General features: G+C 37.3%; 2 protein-coding genes across 12 annotated transcripts in view; one reads left to right on the top strand and one right to left on the bottom strand.

Moving 5' to 3' along the window:
- The window catches only part of SNX25 (sorting nexin 25), a 185,824-nt gene extending 174,290 nt beyond the window's left edge, over window positions 1-11,534 (top strand). For 2 of the 4 annotated variants that reach the window (XM_077144249.1, XM_077144247.1), the window contains exons 16-19: window positions 2,872-2,938; window positions 8,434-8,615; window positions 9,118-9,218; window positions 9,786-11,530. In XM_077144249.1, the coding sequence (XP_077000364.1) occupies window positions 2,872-2,938; window positions 8,434-8,615; window positions 9,118-9,218; window positions 9,786-9,866 (431 nt within the window). In that variant the 3' untranslated portion in view covers window positions 9,867-11,530. Of the gene's footprint in view, window positions 1-2,871; window positions 2,939-8,433; window positions 8,616-9,117; window positions 9,219-9,785 lie in introns of all 4 variants that reach the window. The other 2 variants (XM_077144246.1, XM_077144245.1) reach the window with 2 other exon arrangements.
- Window positions 8,301-23,911, bottom strand: part of LRP2BP (LRP2 binding protein) — a 46,271-nt gene continuing 30,660 nt past the window's right edge. For all 8 annotated transcript variants that reach the window (XM_077144267.1, XM_077144261.1, XM_077144260.1 and 5 more), the window contains 7 exons: window positions 18,378-18,520; window positions 18,192-18,297; window positions 16,815-17,038; window positions 15,190-15,364; window positions 11,016-11,123; window positions 10,785-10,912; window positions 8,301-8,634 (listed from right to left, as the gene is read on the bottom strand). In XM_077144267.1, the coding sequence (XP_077000382.1) occupies window positions 11,058-11,123; window positions 15,190-15,364; window positions 16,815-17,038; window positions 18,192-18,297; window positions 18,378-18,520 (714 nt within the window). In that variant the 3' untranslated portion in view covers window positions 8,301-8,634; window positions 10,785-10,912; window positions 11,016-11,057. The remainder of the gene's footprint in view (window positions 8,635-10,784; window positions 10,913-11,015; window positions 11,124-15,189; window positions 15,365-16,814; window positions 17,039-18,191; window positions 18,298-18,377; window positions 18,521-23,911) is intronic.

Genomic DNA, 23,911 nt, shown 5'->3' with positions numbered 1-23,911 from the left:
GAACACCTTACAATTCACAGGACAGCCCCTCAACAAAGACTTATCTTACCCAAAAATGTCAGTAGTGTGGAGGTTGAGAAATCCTACCCTAGAGGTACCTAGAAGGAACAATAGTAAAATGAGGGCTCACAATACCATTTTGCTAAGAGCTGTACAAGTGCCACAACCCCTGCTCCCAAAGCGGCATTTATTGAGAGGTAGAATTAGGGTACATGGCTTAGTCTTGAGTCCAGAACAGGACTTACTACTCTCTGCCCACACTTCCCACAGCCCCCCAAAACTCTAAATCATGAGACCAGTGTACTCAGTCATACCAGAGCCTCAGTACTAGCTAGATACACCCTGCCACCTCAAAGAAGAAGCAAATGCAAAGAGCAAGAATTTGCAAGACACAGTAATACCATGTGCCAGTAAAATATTGCCCTGTAAATGTCCTGTGTTTTATTGACTCATGTTAGCATGTTTTTCACTGGGACAAAGGAGGTGGGCTGAGAATTGGTCCTATGTGGAAAATGGATCTATATGAATCATCTTTTCATTTATCTCTCCAGTTATGTCAGTTTATTAGCAGATGAAGAACTTGCAGGTGGCTAAGCATGTCTTATTTGTCTTCTAATCCTCTGTATCTGCTACCCATAGATGATCAATAAAATGCCTGCCTGAATGAATTGATGGCTGAATGAACAAGAAAATTTTGAGTGCAGAAATTATCTTTTATTATTAGACTTTTTATTCTCATAAGCCAAAGCTAAGAGAATATGTAATATCAATCAGCAAATGCTTTTGTAGATGTATTTTATATACAGCTCTGTAGGGAGAACAAAAACAGTCAGCTGTAGACTTTGCCTTAAGCGAGATTATACTATAAGGGGCCAACAGATGTGTTCAGAATTCATTAATAGGCAAAATTAAATTCTAAACTATAAACAAAGATTCACAAACAAGAATGTTCATTTTAGCATAATTTCAATGATACAAAGTTGGAACTCAGCTAAACTTCAGAAATGGGAGATAGTTAAATTATTTTTAAATATCAATACGATGTAATATCAACCAAATATTAAAAACCCTTTCATAATAGCATTTCCATATTTTAGACACTTTAAGCTTTATATTGATGTTTAACTTGATTCAAGAGACAGAAACACCTGGTACTCTACCCAAAATATGAATATGGTGTTCGATTTTGTGAGCTCTGCCCTGTGGTGGATGTGTTGGAGCCGATTGGGGAAGGAGTAGAAAATCGTCTCTGCAGCATGTACTTCCTCCATCATATGCCCACCAGGAGCATATTTGGTTTGCTAGTGACATTTCAGATGGAAATAAATAGAACATCATATATAATGAGATGTGATATATTTGCCATCAGCAAAATCCTCATGCTGCTGCAGCTGCCTCTGTCACTTGGAACAAATGGGTCTTTGGAAAGAACGATGGACTGTCTGGGTGCAGGGGCTACAGAAGGATAAGAAAAAGCCGTAGAGAAAGGGGAGGTAAGGGGAGAGAATTTGTGGCAAAATAATTTTTTTCAGTACACAAAAAGGGACCAGTGGTACGTCTTTTTTTATAGTCAGTAACTCAGCTGTCTTCTCAGACTTTGACACATCCTCAGGCCCTCTGGGTATAAGCTCCCTCTTTCCTGCCCTGGAAATGCGGCGTTGAAGTTATCATCACTGACAGACATGCCATGCCTGCGTGTCAGCTTGGAATGAATACATCCCCATGCTGGAGGCATGCTTTTCACTCTTCAAGACTTGACTTTTACTTGAAAGAATAACAACATTACTTGAGCTGGACATTTAGATCCATTTTAAAAGAAGTGTCTTTAGAATGTTTTGCATTCTAGAACCACATCCATGTTGTTGATTTTTGTTTGTGCAGCTGCCCTTGTACAGAGACATTTATGAATTTGCTCCTTTTAAGTTTCTTACTGGGTACAAGAGTCTTGAACTCTTGGCTACATGGTAGCCAGGTCTGAATTTCTCATGTCCTCGTCTGTCAGTAGCCCAGCATTTCAGTGAATGAAGGTGACTCTAGATATGAAAAATGTGGTTTAGGTTCTGACTTGCATTTCTTTGTCTTCTTTGATTCCTGTTCATATTTTATACCTATACTAATGTATCTCCTTATTAATAAAAGTCTAGGATCTGTAGAACCCCTCACAAAGCTTTTTCACATGCAATATTGACAAGACCCTCAAAGCAAAAAAGCAAATGTTACTGCTTTCCTTTACTAGATGAGGAAACTGAGGTTCAGAAAAGGTTATTTATACCCAACTGCTATAGAAACTGGTACGGAAAAGGGCAGAATTCACATCTGACTTAAGATTTTGGCTCCTTGCATTTCACCTTTCTTTCCCCAAAGGCATAAAAGTATGGAATGATTTATACAAATGACTATTCAAAGGGGAGTGAATTAGATTAATCAATTCATTAATATTTAAAAATATTTATCAATGTTTGATGGCAGAGGTTTCTCAGTCAGAGCAATGTGTTAGAAAATTGGGTTCAACAAACTAGACATAAATCTAAAATAAGAAGTACACTGCTGGTGGAAAATAGACATGTTGTCAGTATCCGAAGGACATATGAAGTAAACTCTTATTTCCAGTTGTGAGCTCAGCTGTTGTTTGGGCATTGAAAAGCTGTAAAAATACTTGGATTTTATTTTGTCGATCGCTAAATAGAAAATGAAAGGTTTAGTCAAACGAGTGTTGTTGGGCAGAGATTTGTTAACTTTGACCCAAATTCTGCAGCTATCATAGACCTGACTTGATGAGTTAAATGGATAAAATGTATGCCTTGTACAGCTATAAAAATGTCATAATTGTGATGTCCTGTGATAATACATTTCCTCTGATTTCTATTTCAGTGTTTAAATGGGTGAGAAGAACATTAATTTCTCTTGTACAGGTCACTTTTGGAAGAACCATCAACAAGTGAGTTGCATGAAATGAGTATTTTGAATTCATGCCCCATCCTTTGTCATATTATTTTATGGTATATTAGCCAGTGCTCTTTCTAAATGAAGGTATTTTCTTTTCTCTTGATTTTTTTCTAATGTGATTCTAAGATTGAATAGGAAATCAGATTTCTGCTAAAATTTCTCCCACAGTGGGCATGGTGAATTAGATGATGAAAGCTTGGGCTAGTTCTGGCATTCTGGCTGACCAGGGTCAGAAGTTTCAGTTCTGTAAAGTTCTCTTTTGAACATGGTGACTGGTTTGCATATTTTGGGTTTAGTGTTTTCCTGGCACATTATGGGAAGAGGTGGAGAGGGAGGAGTCTGTCTAAGCTTAGACTCTAAGTCAAAATGAAAGTGGGATGAGCGCAACATAGCAGGTAATATGCTATTGGACTTCTGTGGCCAGGGGTCAAGAGCCAGTTCCAAGAGCCCAAGTTCTTTTTTTTTAATTGAGATAACTTTGCAAACACACAGTCCATCCAAAGTTGATAATTAGTGGCTCACAATATCATCACATAGTTATGTATTCATCACCATGATCATTTTTAGAACATTTGCATCACTCCAGAAAAAGAAATAAAAAGGAAAAACTCATACATCCCATACCCTTTACCCCTACCATTGACCACTAGAATTTCAATCTACCCAGTTTTTTTTTACCCCTTAACCTCCTATGATTTGTTTATTTTAAAATTTTTATTTATTTAATTAATTTAATTAATTTATATTTATTTTGGGGGGGAGAACTTGGGTCTCCCGCATGGAAGGTGGGCATTCTAACCTCTGAACTACCCTTGATTTGTTTATTTTTTATCCTTATTGTTTTTACTCATCTGGATAAAAAGAGCATTAGACACACAGGGTTTTCACAATCACATGTTCACATTGTAAAAGCTGTATAGTTATACAGTTGTTTACATGAGTCATGGTTACTGGAACACAGCTCAACAGTTTCAGGTACATCCCTCTAGCTATTCCAATGCACCATAAACTAAAAAGGATGTTTATGTAATGCATAAGAATAGCCTCCAGGATAACCTCTCAACTTTGAGATATCTCAGCTACTGAAACTTTATTTTGTCTCATTTCTCTCTTCCCCCTTTGGGTCAAGAAGGCTTTCTCAATTCCATGATTATGGGTCCGGACTCTCCTAGGAGTCCTATTCTACAATACCAGGGAGATTTATACCCCTATTCAACTGCCCAGTTAGCTTAGAGATAATAGCTACATCTGAGCAACAAAAGAGGTTCTCTGGGGGTGACTCTTAGGTATGATTGTAGGTAGGCTTAGCTCCTCCTTTGCAGTAGTAAATTTCTTAGGGGTGAACCCCAAGATTGAGGACTCAGCCTAGTGAATTGGTTGTCTCTGCTACTCGTGAGAATATCAGGCATTCCCCAGTTGAGGAAGTTTAATATTTCTTCCGTTTTCCCCAGTCTCCAAAGGGGACTTTGCAAATATATTTTTGTTTTCTGCCCAAATTACTCTAGGATATACTGGGGCATCACACTGATCTGTACAAACCAACAAGATCTCTTGCCCTGTTCAAGATTCCATATAATTATAGTGTTCCATTAAACTGACCATTCAAGTTAAAAATTAGATAATGAACTCTTGACATCAGTTCTCCAAGTTTGTATATTATCGTTCATATGAGTGAAGCGTGATAATATTTGTCTTTTTGTTTCTCTGACATTGCATTCAACATACTGTCCTCAAGGTTCATTCCTGTAGTTCCATGCCTCACAACTTCATTCCTTCTTGCAACCACTTGGGTAGTCCATTGTATGTGTACACCACAGTCCCCCCTTCCTTTCCTCAGTCACTGTACCCTTAGGCCACCTCAATCCATTGTGAACACTGCTGCCATAAACACCAGTGTGCAAATGTTCATTCCTGTCCCCACTCTCAGTTCCTCTAGGTATACACTGAGCAATAGGGTTTTGGGATCATATGGCAACCCCACCCCTAGACCCCTAGCCTCCTGTGGAATCACCACACTGCCCTCCAAGGGCAGCATCTCTCAATTTTTCCTACCAACAGTAAGTAGGTACATCTCTTTCTCCACATTTTCTCTCTGTTCATTTATAAAGCTTTGTTTGCACATCATACAATCCAATTTAAGTAAATAGCCATGACTTTGCCACCATAATCTATATGAAGACATTTCCTTTTCTTTCACAAAGAATCCATACCCCTTCACCATGCCCCCCCACCTGTTGACAGTTTTGACATAATGCCTTTGTTACATTCAATGGAAACATATTATTGTTGATTCTGGACCCCAGCTTGCATTGATTATATTTTTTCCTGTATACCATCCCATTTTCGACACGTTGCAATATTGACATTCGTTGTTTTTCCTCATACAAAAACTTTTTGGTATTTGTACACTTAATCGACACTATTGTTCACTCTAGGCATTCCTAAGTAATACTTAGTCATTATTCTTTGTCTGTCCTTCTGTTGTCATAAGTACCCCCCAGCCCTTCTCCCTCAACCATACTCACATTCAGCTTCATTCAGTGTACTTATATTAATATCTGTGCTACTATCAGGTAGTATTGTGCTCTTTCTGAATTTTTACAGTCAGTTCTGTTGCATACTCTGTATTCCTTCAGCACCAAATGCCCACTCTCTACCCTCTTTCTATCTCTTGATAACCTGTGTTCTTCTTTCACTCTCAAAATTTACTCAATGTTAGTTAATATTAGTGGGACCACACAATATTTGTACTTTTGTTTCTGAGAGCCCAGGTTCTAAGAGCCCATGAGTGGTTGTGAAGTTGAGGAGCAAGTCTGTTGAAAAGGAGAAAAGAATCATCTTACACTATTAGTGCCAGAAAAACCTGATTTTCCAACTTAATTCAGGAATGAGAATTAAACAAAAAGCCCTTTAAGAGTTTGACATCTCGAGTGGGCCACGGTGGCTCAGCAGGCAGAGTTCCTGCCTGCCATGCCGGAGACCTGGCTTCGATTTCTGGTGCCTGCCCATGCAGAAAAATATATATATATATTTTGACGTCTCAGATTTTTAAAGAGACAATGTAGGGTTTTCAGAAAGAGAATCTGAAATATATGTTTCAAACATAGTACAAACATGTACAAAGTAATCAGTCGGTATTGAATGAATGTCTAAGCCCTCCTGAGAAAACTATAATGCTAATTCTGTTTCCAACTATATCTACTGAGGTATTTCCCTATGTGGCTTAGAACTGTGTACTTCAAATCTAGACCAAATAAAATAATTTCACTAATTTAATGTAATTTTGCTTTAAAAGAGACCCTCCCTCCCTGCCTGCCTTCCTAAGAAAAAGCTACATAAAAATGCTGACATCTCATTTTCTTTCTGTAGTCTTGCTTTGGGTTGGTCATTGGCACTATGTGAAGAAATGAAATAAGAACATTTTAATAGACCAAGTAAAATTAGCTAAGTGAGTCTTACAAAGTCCATCACTCAAGTATTTTCTATCAATTTAGGTTTGACTTTCTATTAGCCTAAACCTTCAGGAAGCTTTTAAGGCAATTTTGGTATGTGGAATGATAGTTCGGAGAAGGCAGGAGGCACATGCTGTACTGCTGTGTAATTTTATGATGTGTCATCATCTGCTAAAGGCAAAAATAGCAAAGGGCCAGGTGAGGCAAATTTTCTACCTGACAAAAGGCCCACTGAAATGAAAAGCCAGGAAATTCTCTACAGGAAGCCTCTCCTCCAGACCATGAAAATAACTGCTAAATGTATTCGCCACTCACATACTGCAGCTGCTCGTTTTATAATTAAGAGCCAGTATTATAAATAGGAGCAAGGAACACACACGTGATTTGCCGAAATTGAAAAGGAAAATAAATGAGCAAGTCTGAGGCACTAAGAAAATTAAGGCCACTTTGGAAATTCTTTTATCCATGTCCTATCGGTAAAGGTAAGAGATTTGCCTTACAGGCCATTTTTCTGATTGAAACCAAGCTTGTGATACTATGTCAAATAACAAGCCCTCTGATGGGCAACTAAAACCTTTTTTAATCTTAGAAATAAAATAGAAGTCATATATAAATAAAATTTTTAGTTATAACCACAAAGGAATTATATTCTATTTTCAAATTACTAAAAAGAACAGCAAATATCCTTTACTATGTTTCCTGTAAGAATTTATAAAACTTTTACAACAAAACAAAAAATTTATAAAATTTTTATTAACCTTGTGCATATATTTCGACAACTAAATCTCACTTGGATAAATATGATCATATCTTAAACCTTTTGTTGCTGTTAAAAAAAGAAGTGCCTTTTATTTCTACTACATGACTCGCATTTTCACCTTGCAGAAAGTAGTAATGTTTCTCTCTTGATGTAAGTACAGAGTTACTATTTAAAATGCCTTGATAATAGTTCCAGATCTCAGCTGCAGAGACGAGAAAGCCTGACTTAGAGCAGAGGTGCCATGCGGCGGTGGGGGGGGGGGGGGGAATGGGGGTGGCGGTGGTGGTGGGGGGCTGGACCCCGATTCCCTGCTTCCCAAGCAGCCCTGTGATTTTAGGCAAATCCACTTGACCTCTTTGGTTCTCAGTTTCCCCACCCACAAAAATGAGACTCTGGACTCATCTCTAAGACCCCTTTAAGCTCTGTTTATCACCTGATGTAATGAATTCTATTTGACATCTAGTAACTGCTTGATTTTGCAATTATGAAAACTTCCAGTAATTTGTTAGAAATTAATAGTGAGTTCTTGACCTTTGACAGCAAAAGTCCTGCAACTGGTTAGAACTTGACTAACTGCTCATAAGATGGGTTGCGTGGAAGACCTGGGCAACTGCATAAAAGCTTGTTTGTGCATAACTGTCAAAGTCAAGTGTCTTTCCAATTTTTTATCCCCATGGAAATTTAAATTGGCTAGATAGCCTAAATAGTGGTATATCTTTTCAAGGCCCTTCATTTTTTTGGTGAAAGGGAGTTTCTTTTTTCCTTGCCCGTGAACATGTGAGATGTACCCCCTCCCCCGGGTCACAGTATTCGCCTGTCATTTGCCATAGCGGTCCTGAGAGACAGCTAGCAAAAAGGCTTGGTGCACCTCCAGGACTTCAGGAGGGTTTACCAGACCACTTTTAGTAGCGTTTACCTAGATTTTATTTTCAGTTTTTACTGCCTCCATGGAGAAATTAGTATAGTAAGTACTGTGCATGGTTAAGGTAGTGGTAAGTTTCAAGCCAGTCAGTCTCCTCCATGCAGGCTGCAAGTCCTGCACCACAAACATTTGGAGAAGTCATTGCCAAAGAAAGGGTGAGCTCCAGGAAAGAACAGTTATCCAGTAATAGCCAAAAGGAAAGAGAATTGCCGAGCCAGAGTTTAAAAATCCATTTCCTAGTTTTATTCATCAAACATCAAGCTGTATCTTAACCTACCCATTATAAATACCTTTGGAGAATAGAGTATACAATTTTTTAAAAATTCATCCAAGAAATACTTTTCTTTTACAAGACAAATTCGGGACACACTGAACTGGATTTTCAGTGATCAGATGTTGGTTTACTACATCAACGTTTTCCGGGATGCTTTCTGGCCAAATGGGAAATTGGCACCACCCACCACCGCCAGAAATGAAGAACAGAGGCGGGAAACAAAACACAGAGCACAGCAAAAGCTACTTGAAAACATTCCAGGTGAGGCTGGGTTATTATCCTGAAAAATACAGAGACATAAAGGAATATTAACCCAGTAAGGAGTTTTTTGTGTTTTTTAACATCTCTCAGGTTGAAACATTATAATGAAAAACATCATACTTTTTAATTTAATTTTTTTTTTGCCATTTTTTTGTCCCTTGCTAAGAAATTATGCTGAGAATCTTAAGAGTAGTACTGGTTATGTAACACTTTCTTTTAACTAGAAAAATGTTCTAGAACAGATAATAAATTTTGTGAGCGTAATTTTTAATTGGTTAGTAATATATTAAAGTTGCAGTGTGTGTAAACACTTCTGTGTTGAAAAATTCTAAATACATATATTTTCTCTTTAAACATTTGTACCATTCATGTTTCTCATGCCTCCATGCCTTTATTTATTTTGTGTATATCACGTCACATCTTTCTCACTGAATAGCTGTTCCCTGTGTGTATCTATGTACTTTATCATTGGTAGCACAGAATATAAATTTAATTTTTTTAGATACGCTTCAGAGCCTTGTTGGACAACAAAATGCCCGTCATGGTATAATAAAAATATTCAATGCACTGCAAGAAACAAGGGCCAATAAGCATCTGTTATATGTGAGTAAAATTGAAGCCTACCAGAGGATTAATTATAGCTTGGATTTTATATTTCTGTCATTATTTTGGGATAGATTTTAATCCTTTATGTTTTCAATCACTCTTACTACTTAAAACACTGAACCCATTTTCTCTGGTTTTTTTTTTTTTTGATTATTTGCTTGTTTTGTTTTGTTTAAAAGGTAACCCCAGTGGATGCAATATTCTGTCTCTCATACTAGTTATTTCTCTCAACTTTTTGTTCAAAATTTCTTCATGTCTACTTGATTTTTTGTTTAATCAAAGAAAACTGTTTCCAAGGCATTTCTCTGATTATAGTTGGCAATAAAAGATATGTGGATAGTTTGATAATGGTTAACAGACCATGAAATAATCTGATATTAAATAGAGTTTATGTAATAATCAGTTCCATTAAGGATAGATAGAAATTGTTTGTTACTTGTTCATTGAGAATAATCTCAGACTTAAATTAGACTTTTCTCTTAGGTATAAATATTTATTTTGAATAAAGTCTTTGGGGAAAAAACACATTTTTCTACTTTTTTTTTTCCTTCTTTTTCGGTTCAGGTGCTGATGGAACTGCTGCTAATTGAACTGTGTCCTGAGCTGAGAACTCATTTAGATCAACTTAAAGCTGGTCAAGTTTGAGACTGCACAAATTAACCACCAGAGAAATGTCTGTGTAATAATAGACATGAAACATTTTCCTCTTTTCCACAGAGGGCCTGACTAAGAACCATAGTTATTTTTATTTTAGTTACCTCCCTCCAGTTTTATGTAAAGTAAGCAAAATTGGGTGGGGGGAGTGAGAGTAGGACTTGATGCTATAGTGGGCATCAGAAATGAAAAAACCTGTTAATTATTGATTTTTATTTAAATAGTACTATAAATAAAGTTCAAGATACTGTCTGAAATACAAATGTTAATATGTGACAAGAACCTAGGAAATATTTTAAATATTTATGAAAACAGTTTTGTTTTAAAATGAAGAACTATGAAGATTGTACAGTTAATTTCCTCACTGAGGATTTGAACATTCCTATATTCTTTCATGTACATTGGTGAATGTTGTTGTGCAGTGCTTTATGTAAAGTTATTGTGAAAATTTTATTGTCTTTATTTTTACCAAAGATTTCCCACAGTTTGAATCATTTGAAGCAATAAAATATAAAAATGAACCACAGAGCTCTGTGCTAATTAGGATGACTTGTTTTCAGTATTCCTAGGAGTTTGAGAGGGGAAGGAGTTTTATCACTGCATAATCAATGTTGGCACTCAGGAAAGCAAAATGTCCATGGCTTGGCTATCAGTAACAAAACAGAATCTATGCCTAGATCTCTCCTAATATTCTCAGTTTTAAATATGTTTTTATTTTAATTATTTTTCAGTTACTTAAAATTTTAAGCTTTAGAATTTGTCATAAATTAAATAAGGGTCAGAGAAATGTGAAGAATAAACTCTGAAAGTGATGTTTTTATAAGTTTGTAGCATTTATACTTCTGATGTTATGAAAGCTGAGACTTCACTAAGTCTTTTGAGACACTATTTTAGAAAGGAAAAAGATACCTGCTTTATGGAATAGTTTTCAATAAGTGGTGGGGTCCAGGCCTCTCTATAGACGAAGAGGTGGGTGGCTTGGGTTTCTTCCAGCAGTTTGATCCTGTGGCTGGGTTTCAGGCTGTAAAATTTACAGCCTGCAGATTCAGGAATGAAGGTAACATGTCATCAAATAAAATACCCAGGATGTAACTGAGGTTGTAGAAGATAACGAAACATAGCTACTATAAAGATACACACATTGTACGGTGTTAGGTTTGATGATCTTTGTTGCATGGTGGCCTAAATTCTTTGACGGATAAGTAAAGAGTGAAGTTCATCTGCCAATGCAGGATTCAGACGACAAGCCTTAAAATCAAAGAGAAAATAATCTATGTTTTAGATACATTCTGAATTGTTGGGTTTTTCTTTCTTTCTTTTTTCCTTTCTTTTAGGAATAGTAAAGTACAGTGTTCTCCTAGGACCCTTCAATGATTCTCCATAAATTATATACAAGGAAATTTCAGCTTAATATGAGAAAGAATCTTCTAACACACATGTGCAGGACACAAACAAAAACAGAACAGTATTCCCAGTAAGATAGTGACTTCCTGCCACTATGCAACTAAGCGAATACCTAGTGACCAACTGCTGTGGACACTGAAGGGAAAATTCCCACATGGAGTGGGGTTTAGATCAGAGAATCTCTGTCTCTTCGAAATTCTTGAGATTCTATGAAGTTATGCACCTTATCACTATTTACTTCAGTCATAATTTAAAATTAACTATATATTATAAATGCTGCTATTTCTAAAATGAGATCATAAAAGTTTGAGGCCAAATGTTAATGCTTTCCATTTTACTTATTTTAATAATTCAAAACATAGAATGCTTTCATCAGTGGTAAACTTTATCTAAAATTTTATTTCTTTAAATGGTGATACTTTGGTTATTTTGAGTATGATTTATTTGCCTAGGTTAAATTTGAATTTACCTTATTTTTATTAGGAACTCAAAGTAGAAATGTATCTTAATTCAGAAATTTCCCAAAGAAAAGTCCAGGGCCAGACTGCTTCATTGGTGACTTCTACCGAACATTCAAAGAAGAACGCCAGTCCTGCTCAGACTCTTCCAAAACATTGAAAAGGAGGGAGCTCTTCCTAACTCATTTTATGAAGCCAACATTACCCTAATAGCAAAGCCTCATGAAGACATCATAAGAAAAGAAAACTACAGACCGGTTTCCCTTATGAAGTTAGAAATACAAAAATCCTCAATAAAATACTAGCAAATCATATTCAACAGTATATTTGAAAGGTTTATACATGATGGCTAAGTGGGGTTCATCCCAGAGATACAAGGGTGACTCAACTTAAGGAAACCACTCAATGTAATAAACCACATTAAAAGAATGAAGGGGGGGGGACATCATCCCAATTGATGCAGAAAGTTTTTTTTTTTTTTAAGATCCAACACTTTTTAATGATAAAAGAACTCAGAAAATAATAGAAGGCAACTTCCTCAACATGATACATGAAAAACCCACAGCTCACGTTATACTCAGTAGCAAAAGACTAAAAGCTTTCTCCCTGAGACCAGGAACAGACGAGGACGCTCGCTTTCATCAGTGCTATTCACCATTGTACTGGAAGTCCTTACCACAGCATTAGGAAGGAAAAGAAAGATACCCTAATTAGAAAGCAAGAAGTAAAATGTTTCTTCTTTTCAGATGATGTTATCCTTTATACAGAAGACCTCAAAAAAAAATCCATAAGAAATCTGATAGAACTGATAAACAAATTCAGCAGAATTGCAAGCTTACAAGATTAACACTCAAAATTCAGTTGCATCTCTATACATTACCGAGAGAATATACTGAAATGGAAATTTTTTAAAAATCCATTCACTGTAACTCAAAAGAATAAAATACTTAGGAATAAATTAAGGAGATGAAGGACTGGTACACAAACTACAAAACATTGCTGAAAGAAATACCTAAATGGAAAGACATTCCATGGATAGAAAGACAGTATTAAGATGTCAGTTTTGCAATATTGAGATGCAAAGCTATCTACATATTCAATGCAATCCCTTTCAAAGTCCTAGCAGCGTTTTTTGCAGAAATGGAAAAGCTGATCCTCAAATTCATAAGGAATTGCAAGGGGCCCCAAACAGCCAGGTCATTACTACAAAGGCAGAACAAAATTGAAGGTCTGACACTTCCTGATTTCAAAACTTACACAATCATAGTAATTAAAACAGTGTAGTGCTGGCATGAAGGTGGACACAGACTAACGGAATAACATTGAGAGCAGAAATAAACATCTATGACTGATTGATTTTTTTGCGGGGGGTGGGGCATGGGCAGGCACGGGTCGATTGGCATGGCAGGCAAGAATTCTGCCTGCTGAGCCACTGCTGCACTGCCCTCTGACTGATTTCTAGCAAGAGTATCAAGTACACTAACTGGGAAAGGAACAGTGTCAACAGATGGTGGTGTTAAAACTGGATATCCACAAGCAGAAGAATGAAGTTAAACCTCCTGGCTTACGCCATATAGAAAAATTAAGACTAAATGGACCAAAGATCTAAACAGAGCTAAAATGTCTTCATAAAATGCTTAAAATAGTGAAGCTTTTATTACCTTGGATTTGGCAGTAATTTCTTAGATATGTCACCAAAGCATAAACAACAATAGAAAAAGTAGATAAAATGGACCTCGTCAAAATTAAAAAGCTTTGAACATCAAAGGACATTATCAATAAAGTGAAAAAGACAACCTACAGAATGGGGAAAAAATAGTTGTGAACCATATATCTGATAAGAGCTTAATATCCAGAACATAAAAAGAACTAAAACTCAACAACAAATAGAAAGACAATTAAAAAACAGGCAAAGGACTTGAGTAGACATTTCTCCAAAGAAGATACATAAATGACCAACAAGCACATGAAAAGATGCTCAGCATCATTGGTCATCAAGAAAAGGCAAACAAAACCACACTGAGATACCACTTCATACCCACTAGGATGGCTATAATTTAGAAAATAAAATAAATTTTGTTAAAGATAGGGAGAAATAGGAATCCTTAGATATTGCTGGGGTGGCACTGTAGAATGGTGCAGCCATTGTGAAAATCAGTTTGGCAGCTCTTCAGAAAATTGAAAATAGAATTACTATATGGCCCAATGGTCTCACTTCTTAGTATACACCCCCAAAGAATTGAAAGCAGGAACTCGAACAGATACATATGCACCAGAGTTTATCACAGGCTTATTCACAGTAGCCAAAAGTTGTAAACAATCCCAAAGTCCATCAGAATAGATAAAATATGGTATATGTACACACAATGGAATATTATTCAGTCATAAAAAGGAATGAAGTTCTGATGCATGTGGCAACATGAATGAATCCTGAAGACATCACATTCAGTGAAATAAGGTAGACACAAAAAGACAAATGCTATATGATCATGCATATATGAAATACCTAGAAGCAGCAAATTTGATGGAGAGATGGGTTTATAGGTTACCAGGGGTGGGGATGGGGTGGAGAGAGGGAGTTATAGCTTAATGGGTTTATAATTTAATGTTTTCAAAATGGGAAATTTTGTGCTTTCTATTAATTACTACAACAAAAAAGTTTGAAAAAAAAAGGATCCCCAGGTGATTTTAATATGCAGACAAGTTTGGGAACCACTGATGTAGTAAGCTCAGATTCAGACAAGGGACTTAGAAAATGGGTTTTTGCCTTTTCCCCTGCTCAAACTAAATAAATTGTGTACCACACAGATTATTTTACAGATTTTTTCATGATGAAATTCTAATTTGGACTTCTTGGGTGTCACATTCAGGTTTTTTTTTTCTTTTACAAAAACTGCATGCTATTACTGTTCATAATGATTTACACACATACCTCCACACTCCTCCTTTTTATCAGATGCCTTAATTTAGAGGTGAAACACACTGGGATCTAAATAAGCTGATCACATGGATTAAAACATGAAAAGCCTTATTTTAACTAATTACATCAAACCCATGAATATTCCTCCTAAGTGTGGACAATGTAATGCATAAAAACTAATTTATTAAAGACTGCATTTTATTAAGGTGCTAGAATGAAGATACAGATTCACACTTTGGGAGAAAAGAAATATGACATTGTGGCTTTAAGGTGTTGGTGCTGACCCTAACCTGCAGAGAGTAGCAGCATGAAAGAGGATAATTTGCATCAAAAGTAGGACTTCTATCATCTGAGCTTAATTTTGCTAATAAGAATCATACAGAATGGTCTACAAATCTGCAAGTTTGACAACCTCTCTAGACAGAAGATGTCTGCACAGTAATTAGGAGGCAAAGACACTAATCCGTAAAGATTATCAGGTCTCAACGAAAAGTCCAGGAATTTGTATTTGGGTCATTATTCTAAAGCTTACTTTAGAATAATAGTGTTTCGCTTTTGCTTCATCCTTTGTGACACCCAAGCCAAGCTGAAGACATCGGGCGTGGTAGAAGGAGGACATGGCCATGCCTCTGATGATGAATTCCGGGAGACAGTCTGTGACCCGAGCAATCATGGGGATGTCGTGAACCTCATCGTAGTCAGCAATCCTGCCGGGGACATTCAATTGTGAAATTCCGAAGGGTGTCAGTTACACTTTCCTTTGTACAAAGAACATGAAATTGGCTTTGTGCCCCAAGTGATCTATTTTTACCCTTTTATGAACTAAGTTGTTTGCTGTGTGGTGAGGGGTAGATCCAACCAATGGGGAAGATGAACTGCCAGAGTGCTTTACAGCTTCCCTGGGATTCAACTCACCAGGCTTAACAAACAAGAGAAAATAAAAGAAGGGTACGTTTCTTATTTCTTGTAATGTTAATATTGTAAGCTTAATACCACTTCTCAGAATTAAACTGGGGAACAAATCATTTTCTATTTGTCTGGATCATTTTTGTAAACATCAACTTTTGAATTTGGACTTCCATCATAATAGGACCAGAAAATACTTTTAAGAAACTAGCAAGTCTGTCTTCTTTTAAAATGGGTAGTAAAAGAAGTCATCCTTTATAATGTGGATGCAAAAATGGAGAGTTGTATAAGAGTGAGAGCCTGTCAACTCCACTTTAAGTAATATTGTGGGGAATAAGAATATGGAAAATGGAAAGTTCCAAAGGTATTAAAAACCCATTTAAAGTCTTAGTTTGAATGGGCACTGGCTTTGGGATGCTGGAGTTCACTCCTCTAAATGCCTACTGCCTGGGAGCCGTGGTGGTGGGAAGGAGGAGGCAGAGGCACTTTCTCCTTCCTTTCATCCTCCTTTGTAGAGCTCTGCCTCACCCTCGGGCTGGGAGTGAGGGGAACTCCCAGGCTCTGTTGTCTGGGCATCACTGGGCAATCTGTTAGCATACTGCATAGTCTTACAGCCATCCTCGAAGACATTCGGGCCTTTTAATCTCTGTATACTGCTTTTGTACTGAGTGAGCAAATGCAGAGAAGTACATGGATCCATATTGGTTCAGAGAAAAAAAGACTCCTTATATTTTATATATATATATATATATATATATATATATATATAATATTTTAAAAGGTGTTAATGTTGAAGTCTTTTAATCACTATGCTCATTTTACAGCCCTTATCAAACTATATTTCATTTGTACAGTGTGTCTAGAGACTGTAGGGAAAAATTAAGACTTGAACATTTTTTGGTGTGCCAAGTTATGTTAAATACATTATATACACCATTTTTATAAAGCTGCAAATAAATAAAGCAATTAGTGCTCAAAAAAGTTAAGAAATTTGCTGAAGGTCACTCAGCTGATATGTAAAGCTAAAAGCACTGAAATCCTGGAGACTAATGCATAGAATTGTGCTATCCAGAATTATAGAGAACTTAAAGTTAAATAAAATGTAAAAGTTCAGTTCCCCAGTTACACTAGCCATGTTTCAAGTGCTCAATAGCCATCACTTCCAACAGTGCAGAAAGTTCTTTTAAAACAGATCTGGCATAGAATATCTAGTTAGAAGTTCTTGTAAATGCATTCATCCAGCTTATTCACCTTTTGGAAAATGTAACACACTTTGTAAAAAATTTCATCTTATAGTAATATTCCACAAGGATCCCTTGAGCATAGACATTTCCACGTTCTGCTGCTGCCCTTAAGCATTGCAAGGCGGCGTCAGTGTCCTGGCGGATGCCTTGTCCGTAAAAGTACATGAGACCAAGTGCACCCTGCGACTCCAGATTTCCATTGCCACATGCTTCTGAGTGCCAAAAAAATGCCTAAGGAAAAGCACAATTTCATCATTTTTATTTATTATTGACAAGATGGAATAGTAAAGGAATAACAGAAAGAAGGATAATCTCTACTTATAAGATAGTATTACTAACTTCTGAAATAGTTCTAGCCCTTGAAAGAATTTCATATCTAAAAGAGACTGCTAAGGTGAGTCCCTGGGGCCTCAGAAAAGCTCCAGTCCAGCCACCCCAGCCAGGGAGTTCTTGGCAGAGGGAGAAGATCAGCTGCCTCAGGCTGCAGGATTTTCAGATTTTGGAGTCAAGAAGGTATAAGCGGGCGGGCCACGGTGGCTCAGCAGGCAAGAATGCTTGCCTGCTGTGCCAGAGGACCCGGGTTCGATTCCCGGTGCCTGCCCATGGGAGAAAAAAAAAGAAGGTATAAGATAGGAGCTAAGTGTCTGAAAGGCTTTGGGGCATAGCTAAGGAGCACAGCAGGGAAGAGAAGAGCTGCTGATGCTAAGGAATGGTTAGAGTTCCAGCTGCAAGATCAGAGAAGCAATGCTATAGGTGAGGGTAACAACACAGTTCAATACTCAGCTACAGTGAATTTGAATTAGTTAAAAAAAAGTATTTCCAAGTGACTGCTCATTTCCCAAGGGTGCTCGTAGGTTTTCTGTGCCTCTATGACTTCCCCATTAACTCCAAGTAGGAAGTGGCCCAGTATTCCTTGGAAAATGTTTTAGTCATTGGTAATTAAAGATTAGATTTCTGTAAAAAGCTTAAACTGATTTAATTTTTAAGTAAATGTCTATTGTATTTTACTTAGTATCTTTTATTACTTCCTCAAATCAGATGTAACAACACTAATTTCTCATTTAGATTTGAAGGATTTGGGCTTTAATGTCAGGACTCTCCTTTTAGCTCTTACGTTGGACTCTTTTGGATGTGTAACTTTTTATAGTATACAAAATACTCTTAACATTTGTGGTCTCTGGTAGAGAGTAGCATTTATTAATGAGTAAAGGGGATGAAATGACCTTTGAGATCCTACAATGTACATTTTCTTTATATTTTAAAGAAATCTAAAGATATTAAAAACTACATCTATTCCCCACCACCTTCCTTTCAAAAGAGAAATAGTGAAACAAATATTAGTCTAAGTAAAAAGGTAGCATTTTTTTTTAAAGATAGATGTTACCTTTTCTAACTCTTGAGGCTCTTTTGTTGAATAATATAATCCTAGGATACTCTGAGCCTTCACACTAGCTTTTGGATTTCCATTGTCTGCAGCAAAAAGCCACAGTCTAAAAGAGAAGGACAAAGGCAAGTTATTCTTTGTTTCAGCATTTCATTAAAACAGTGTCTTAGTCTCGGGTAAGATTACCTTTCAGCTTCAGCATCTGACCGTTTAACGCCTTTTCCTTCATAATAAGCTCTTCCAAGGTTGTAAGCAGCTGCAAACTTTAAGTGTCTTGCTTTGGGACATGAAGAATCGATAATTTTCTTCATATATTCCACTCCTTTTTCCTTCCACAAAGGAAAAGAACAAACAAAAAGCCCTAGTTTTGAGTTTTACCCAAATGAAAAATTTTCCCAATAATACTGTAGGCTGTTTACCCAACAACATGATGTATATTATCATGAATCCATACCGAAGGGGCTAGAGTGTCCTGCAATCCGCAGGGCTAGAGACAGTGAAGGAAAAAGGTTTAAGTGTATCTCCTCAGGAGGCACTCACAGGAGCTCTGGGAAGGAAGAGGTTGGTTTAGACTCTCGGTTTTCTAGCTTCCAGGGTTGCAGTAAGTCTCAATGTGGCTGTCTTTTCTCTCTCCCACCTGCCATCTTACAGCTTTTATCCTGAATCAGCACTCGCTGAAGAAACAGTTCTTAGAACATATCAAAGTCCAAGAGTAGCCAGCAACTTCTTTCCCATTTGTAATCTTACAATAGTTGTGCTCCCCCCACAAATGCATATCTTCTTTCTTCAAGCACCCTTTCATAAGTATGAATGCTCAGTGATAATTTACAACCAATATACTAAGTTTTATGACATCTGCTACATATTCACAAAGAAAGCATAGAATACATAACCACTAACAACAAAAGAATTGCCCTAAATCACATCCATCAGACACAAACTTTCAAACATCAAGCAAAAGAAGAAAATATGTATTGACAAATATGCTTTTGCACACCCACATTCTAGCTTTTATCTCCTCACTACTCTCAAAGTGCTATTGCTACCTAAACACTATGGTAATAGATAAGAAAAAGAAAAGGTGTTTTAATTTTAGTGATTCCCTGATTAAAGGGACCTATTTTTGTCAATACATGGGTAGGTATTTAACTTTTTTTCCCAACTGGGTAGGCAAAGAGAATGTAAAGAATGGAGGTAGAATAGAGTGGGTGTGTAAATCCTCCCACAGATAACATTAAATTTGGACAAAATATAAAAAAAGTTCGTAAAAGTGTACTCCCTCCACCCCACCCGACCCCCCAAAAACACAAGCTGAAGGAGAGATTACTCTTGAAAACTGCAACTGGAATGATCTGTGAAGTTCAGTGAATCCCACACAGCATGCACACATTACCCTTTCCTTGACACAAAAGAGTCAAACTGCTAAAAGCCCAAGGCAAAGAAAATCTTGAAAGCAGCCAAAGAAAATGACACATAATTTACAGGGGAACAACAATACAATTAAGATGGCTGACATCTCATGAAAAATAATGGGGGCCAGAAGATTTTAGAATGACATATTTAAAGTGCTGAAAGGAAAAAAATAGTGTCAACAACTGAAACTATTAATCAAAAATGAAGTCAAATTAAAGACATTTTCAGACAATCAAAATTCAAGAAAATTTGTCACCTGTAGACTTGCACTATAAGAAATGACCTTTAAATGAAGTCTTTCTGGTTGAAAGGAAAAGGGAAATGATATCAGATGGCAGCTCAGATTGATGGGAAGGAATGAAGAGCACAAGAAATGGTAAATATGTAAAGATATAAAAGGATACATTATACACCCATGTGTGTGCACACATATATATGCATACACCAGTATGTGACTAAGTGTTTTTAGGTTTGCTAATGCTGTCAGAATGCAATGTACCAGAAATGGATTAACTTTTAGAAAGGAGATTTATTAGGTTTCAAATTTACAGTTCTAAGGCCATGAAAATGCCCAAATTAAGGGTCCACAAGAGGATACCTTCACTCAAAAAAAGCCAATTGCTCTTGATATTCTCACAAGCAGTAGGGACAGCCAAAGCAATAGGCTGAGCCCCCAATCTTGGGGTTTGTTCATATGAAACTTACAAAGGATAGGTCAAGCCTACTTAAAATTGCGCCTAAGAGTCACCCCCAAGAGAACCTCTTTTGTTGCTCAGATGTGGCCTCTCTCTCTCAACCAACATGACAAGCAAACTCACTGCCCTCCCCCTCTCTACATGGGCCATGACTCCCAGGGGTGTAAACCTTCCTGGCAGTGTGGCACAATGAAATCCTAGAAGGGATTGAAAAAACCTTCTCAACCAAAAGGGGGAAGAGCGAAATGAGACAATGCCTGAAAGATTCCAAATAGAGTCAAGAGGTTATCCTGGAGGTTATTCTTACGCATTAAATAGGTATCACCTTTTTAGTTAAGGTGTTAACGGAGAGGCTGGAGGGAACTGCCTGAAAATGTCGAGTTGTGCTCCAGTAGCCATGTTTCTTGAAGATGATTGAATAGTGATATAGCTTTTACAGTGGGACTCTGTGATTGTGAAAACCTTATGTTTGATGCTCCTTTTATCTACTTTATTGACAGATGAGTAAAACATATGGATTAAAAATAAATAAGGGGAACAAATGTTAAAATAAATTTAGTAGATTGAAATGCTAGTGATCAATGAAAGGAAGGGGTATGGGGTATGGTATGTATGAATTTTTTTCTGTTTTCTTTTTATTTCTTTTTCTGAATTGATGCAAATGTTCTAACAAATGCTCATGATGATGAATATACAACTATGTGATGATATTGTGAGCTATTGAATATATATCAAGAATGGAATGATCATATGGTAAGAATGTTTGTGTTTGTATGTGGTTATGTTTAATAAATAAATAAAAATTGAAGGGAAAAAAAACGGCCAATTGTGTCCAGGGTTTCTCTGTCAACTGGGAAGGTACATGATGATGTCTGTAGGCCCTTCTCTTCCAAATTGGTTTCAAAATAGCTCTCTAAGCTCCAGTGGGTCCTTCTGGTTTTCTGGGGGTGTTTTCTTTCTCTAAGCATCTGTGGGACCTCTCTTAGCTTCTCTGGGGCAAACTCTGGATTTCATCTCTTAGCTTAGCATCTCCCGAGACATTTTCTATCTCCAAGCATCTGTCACCTCTCTGCTCTCTGTATGGGCTCTGAGCTCTGTATTTTCTGTCGTTCATTCTTTGCGTAGGGAATTCCAGTAAAAGGATTAAGAACCACTTGAATTGGGTGGGTCACATCTGCACAGAAACAACCTGATCAGAACGTCCCACCCACAATAGGGTCTGCATCTACAAGATGTGGAATGGAAGAACATGACTTTTTTGGGGTACATAACAGTTTTAAACCAGCACACTAAGCAAAAATTACAATACTGTATTTTGTATTCTTGGTTTTATAATTTTTTTTAATGAGAGATGGCACAACAAACAGCACTAAAGATGGGGGTGGGTGGGTAAATGAAAACGTACTTCTGGCAAAGTTCCTGTATTTTAACTGAAATAATTCATCATTAACTCCATGTAAATTATAATAAATTAAAAATGCATACTGTAATCTCTAAAGTAACTACTAAACCAAAGACATGAAGCTAGAAAATTAATAAAATGGAGTACCACATGGTAGCCAATTGTCCCATCACCATCTCCCATAGACTTGAAGTACAATTTTATGATATGGTAAATAACCATATGTTTATGTGGGTCTATTTCTGAACTCTCTATTTTGTTCCATTGATTATCTGGCTATTGCTGAACAAATACCACATTGTTTTAAGTACTACAGATTTCTATTTGGCTATTTATTTGTATAAGCCTCACCACCCTTGTTCTTTCTTCAAAATTAACTTGACTATTGTTTATTTTCTAGTCATATGAATTTTAAGAATCAGCTTGTCAAATGCCATATATATATTGTAGGAAATTTTATTCTGATTGCATTTAATATATACAATTAAATTGAGGGAGTGTTGAAAGATAAAATACAGAAATAATATTTCTGGAAACTAGAAGCACTGGCAAGGGAGGGGCAGAGCTACTGCCTAATGAATTACTGCCTAATTTCTGTCGGCCACAAATTACAGAAACCTATTATCCCTTGCAACCTGGCACTAAGTTCATTCAAATTAATACTGCCTTTTGCTAAAGAAAATGTAAAAAAAAATCTTTTCCTATTTCTGATTGTGAGATGGGGTAAGAAAAACTAAAATAAGTGAACTTGTGCTCACCACAATCTTATCTCAACCCAAATTGGTTGCTTTATCATTTTTTCCTCTTTTCCCCAAATTCCATTTGTAGCTTCCAAAAATGTTGATGGTCATATGGTATTCTGATCACTGTGGAAAAACAAACTTTTTAGGGACCCTGAAGGAAACAAATGTTTCAGGTATACCATGAAAATCCTACTAGGCTCAACCAGGCTATGCACCAAATCAGTAGAACAATCCAGTAAGTAAATGAAAGAAGGTGAAAAGTAAGTAAAAGCATTTCGCCTCTGCTCCTTTATCTTGGGTTAACTGGATGATCCAGCTAATTCAGTTTTACCCTAGGCAAGAAGGACCTACATTTTATGAGAAACCATCAAGAGAAAAGAGTAGGCGGTGACCCGCGCCAGGGCAGATATAAAGGAACAGCCACAATGAGGAAGAGTAGAGAATAAGAATTTGGTAGGAAGAAAAAAAGTCACGAAGAATTTGGATTAGCCTGGTAGCTCTGACTTCCCCATGCATGAAACCAGAGGGTGCGGTGGTGGTGACGCCACATCACTTCAGGTAGGATCCGCGTCACTCGGATTGGACGTAACCCTCTTCCTGGAGTACTTTACAAACAGAAAGAATACAACGAGAGGGAGAGAAAGCTGCAGATGCAAGTAGCCGAAATCAGCAAAACCCAGATGAGAAGGGAGAAGCCGGCAGGTGCTGCCCTGCGCCTTGCCATGGGGGAGAGGAGCTGAGGCTCTCGGGCTTCCAGCCTTTGGGAAGAAAGCATCGCCTTGATCATGCCTGGACTGGGACACGTTCCCAGTCTCAACCACAAGCGAATAAACTCCCATTGCTTAAGCCAACCCATTCATGGTATTGCTTTGAGCAGCCTAGGAAACTGAAACAGAGTGGTTTTGGGAAATTGAATACATTTTATTTAACTTTTCTTTTGAGAGGTGGGTAGAAGGTAGTTATTGTGATTTTCTTTGTACTCAAACATATATGCTAAGTATATATATGTTCAATTGTGGCAATTCAGCCAAGGAGGCATAGGAATGTCACATTTTAGAAATGTAACTGGATGCAGAGAAGAGGAGCCCAGGACTAAACTCTCAGATAGGACAGCATTTAGAGGCCATGAACAGAAGGAACACTGAGGGTGGGCCATGGTGGCTCAGCAGGCAGAGTTTTCACCTGCCATGCTGGAGATCCAGGTTCGATTCCTGGTGCCTGCCCATGGGAAAAAAAAAGGAAAGCTGAGCAAAAATGATAGAGAAGGGTGGCCAGAGATGTAGGGAGCAACTAGGGAGCAACCCAGATGAGTGAGTTGGAGGTAGGTCATTCACAGATGCCAACGGGAGCCCAGAGGTTGGGGAGAGAGGGAGAGGTCATCTGTAAAACTTGCTGTGAAAGTGAGGGCTATAACCATAGATAACTGACCTGTGGATTGGACAGCAAGAAAATCTGTGGTGCTCTGAC

This window comes from Tamandua tetradactyla, chromosome 26 (genome assembly GCF_023851605.1).
Source record: "Tamandua tetradactyla isolate mTamTet1 chromosome 26, mTamTet1.pri, whole genome shotgun sequence".
In the NCBI taxonomy this organism is placed as follows: Eukaryota; Metazoa; Chordata; class Mammalia; order Pilosa; family Myrmecophagidae; genus Tamandua; species Tamandua tetradactyla.
This window is presented reverse-complemented; position numbering and strand designations above follow the sequence as displayed.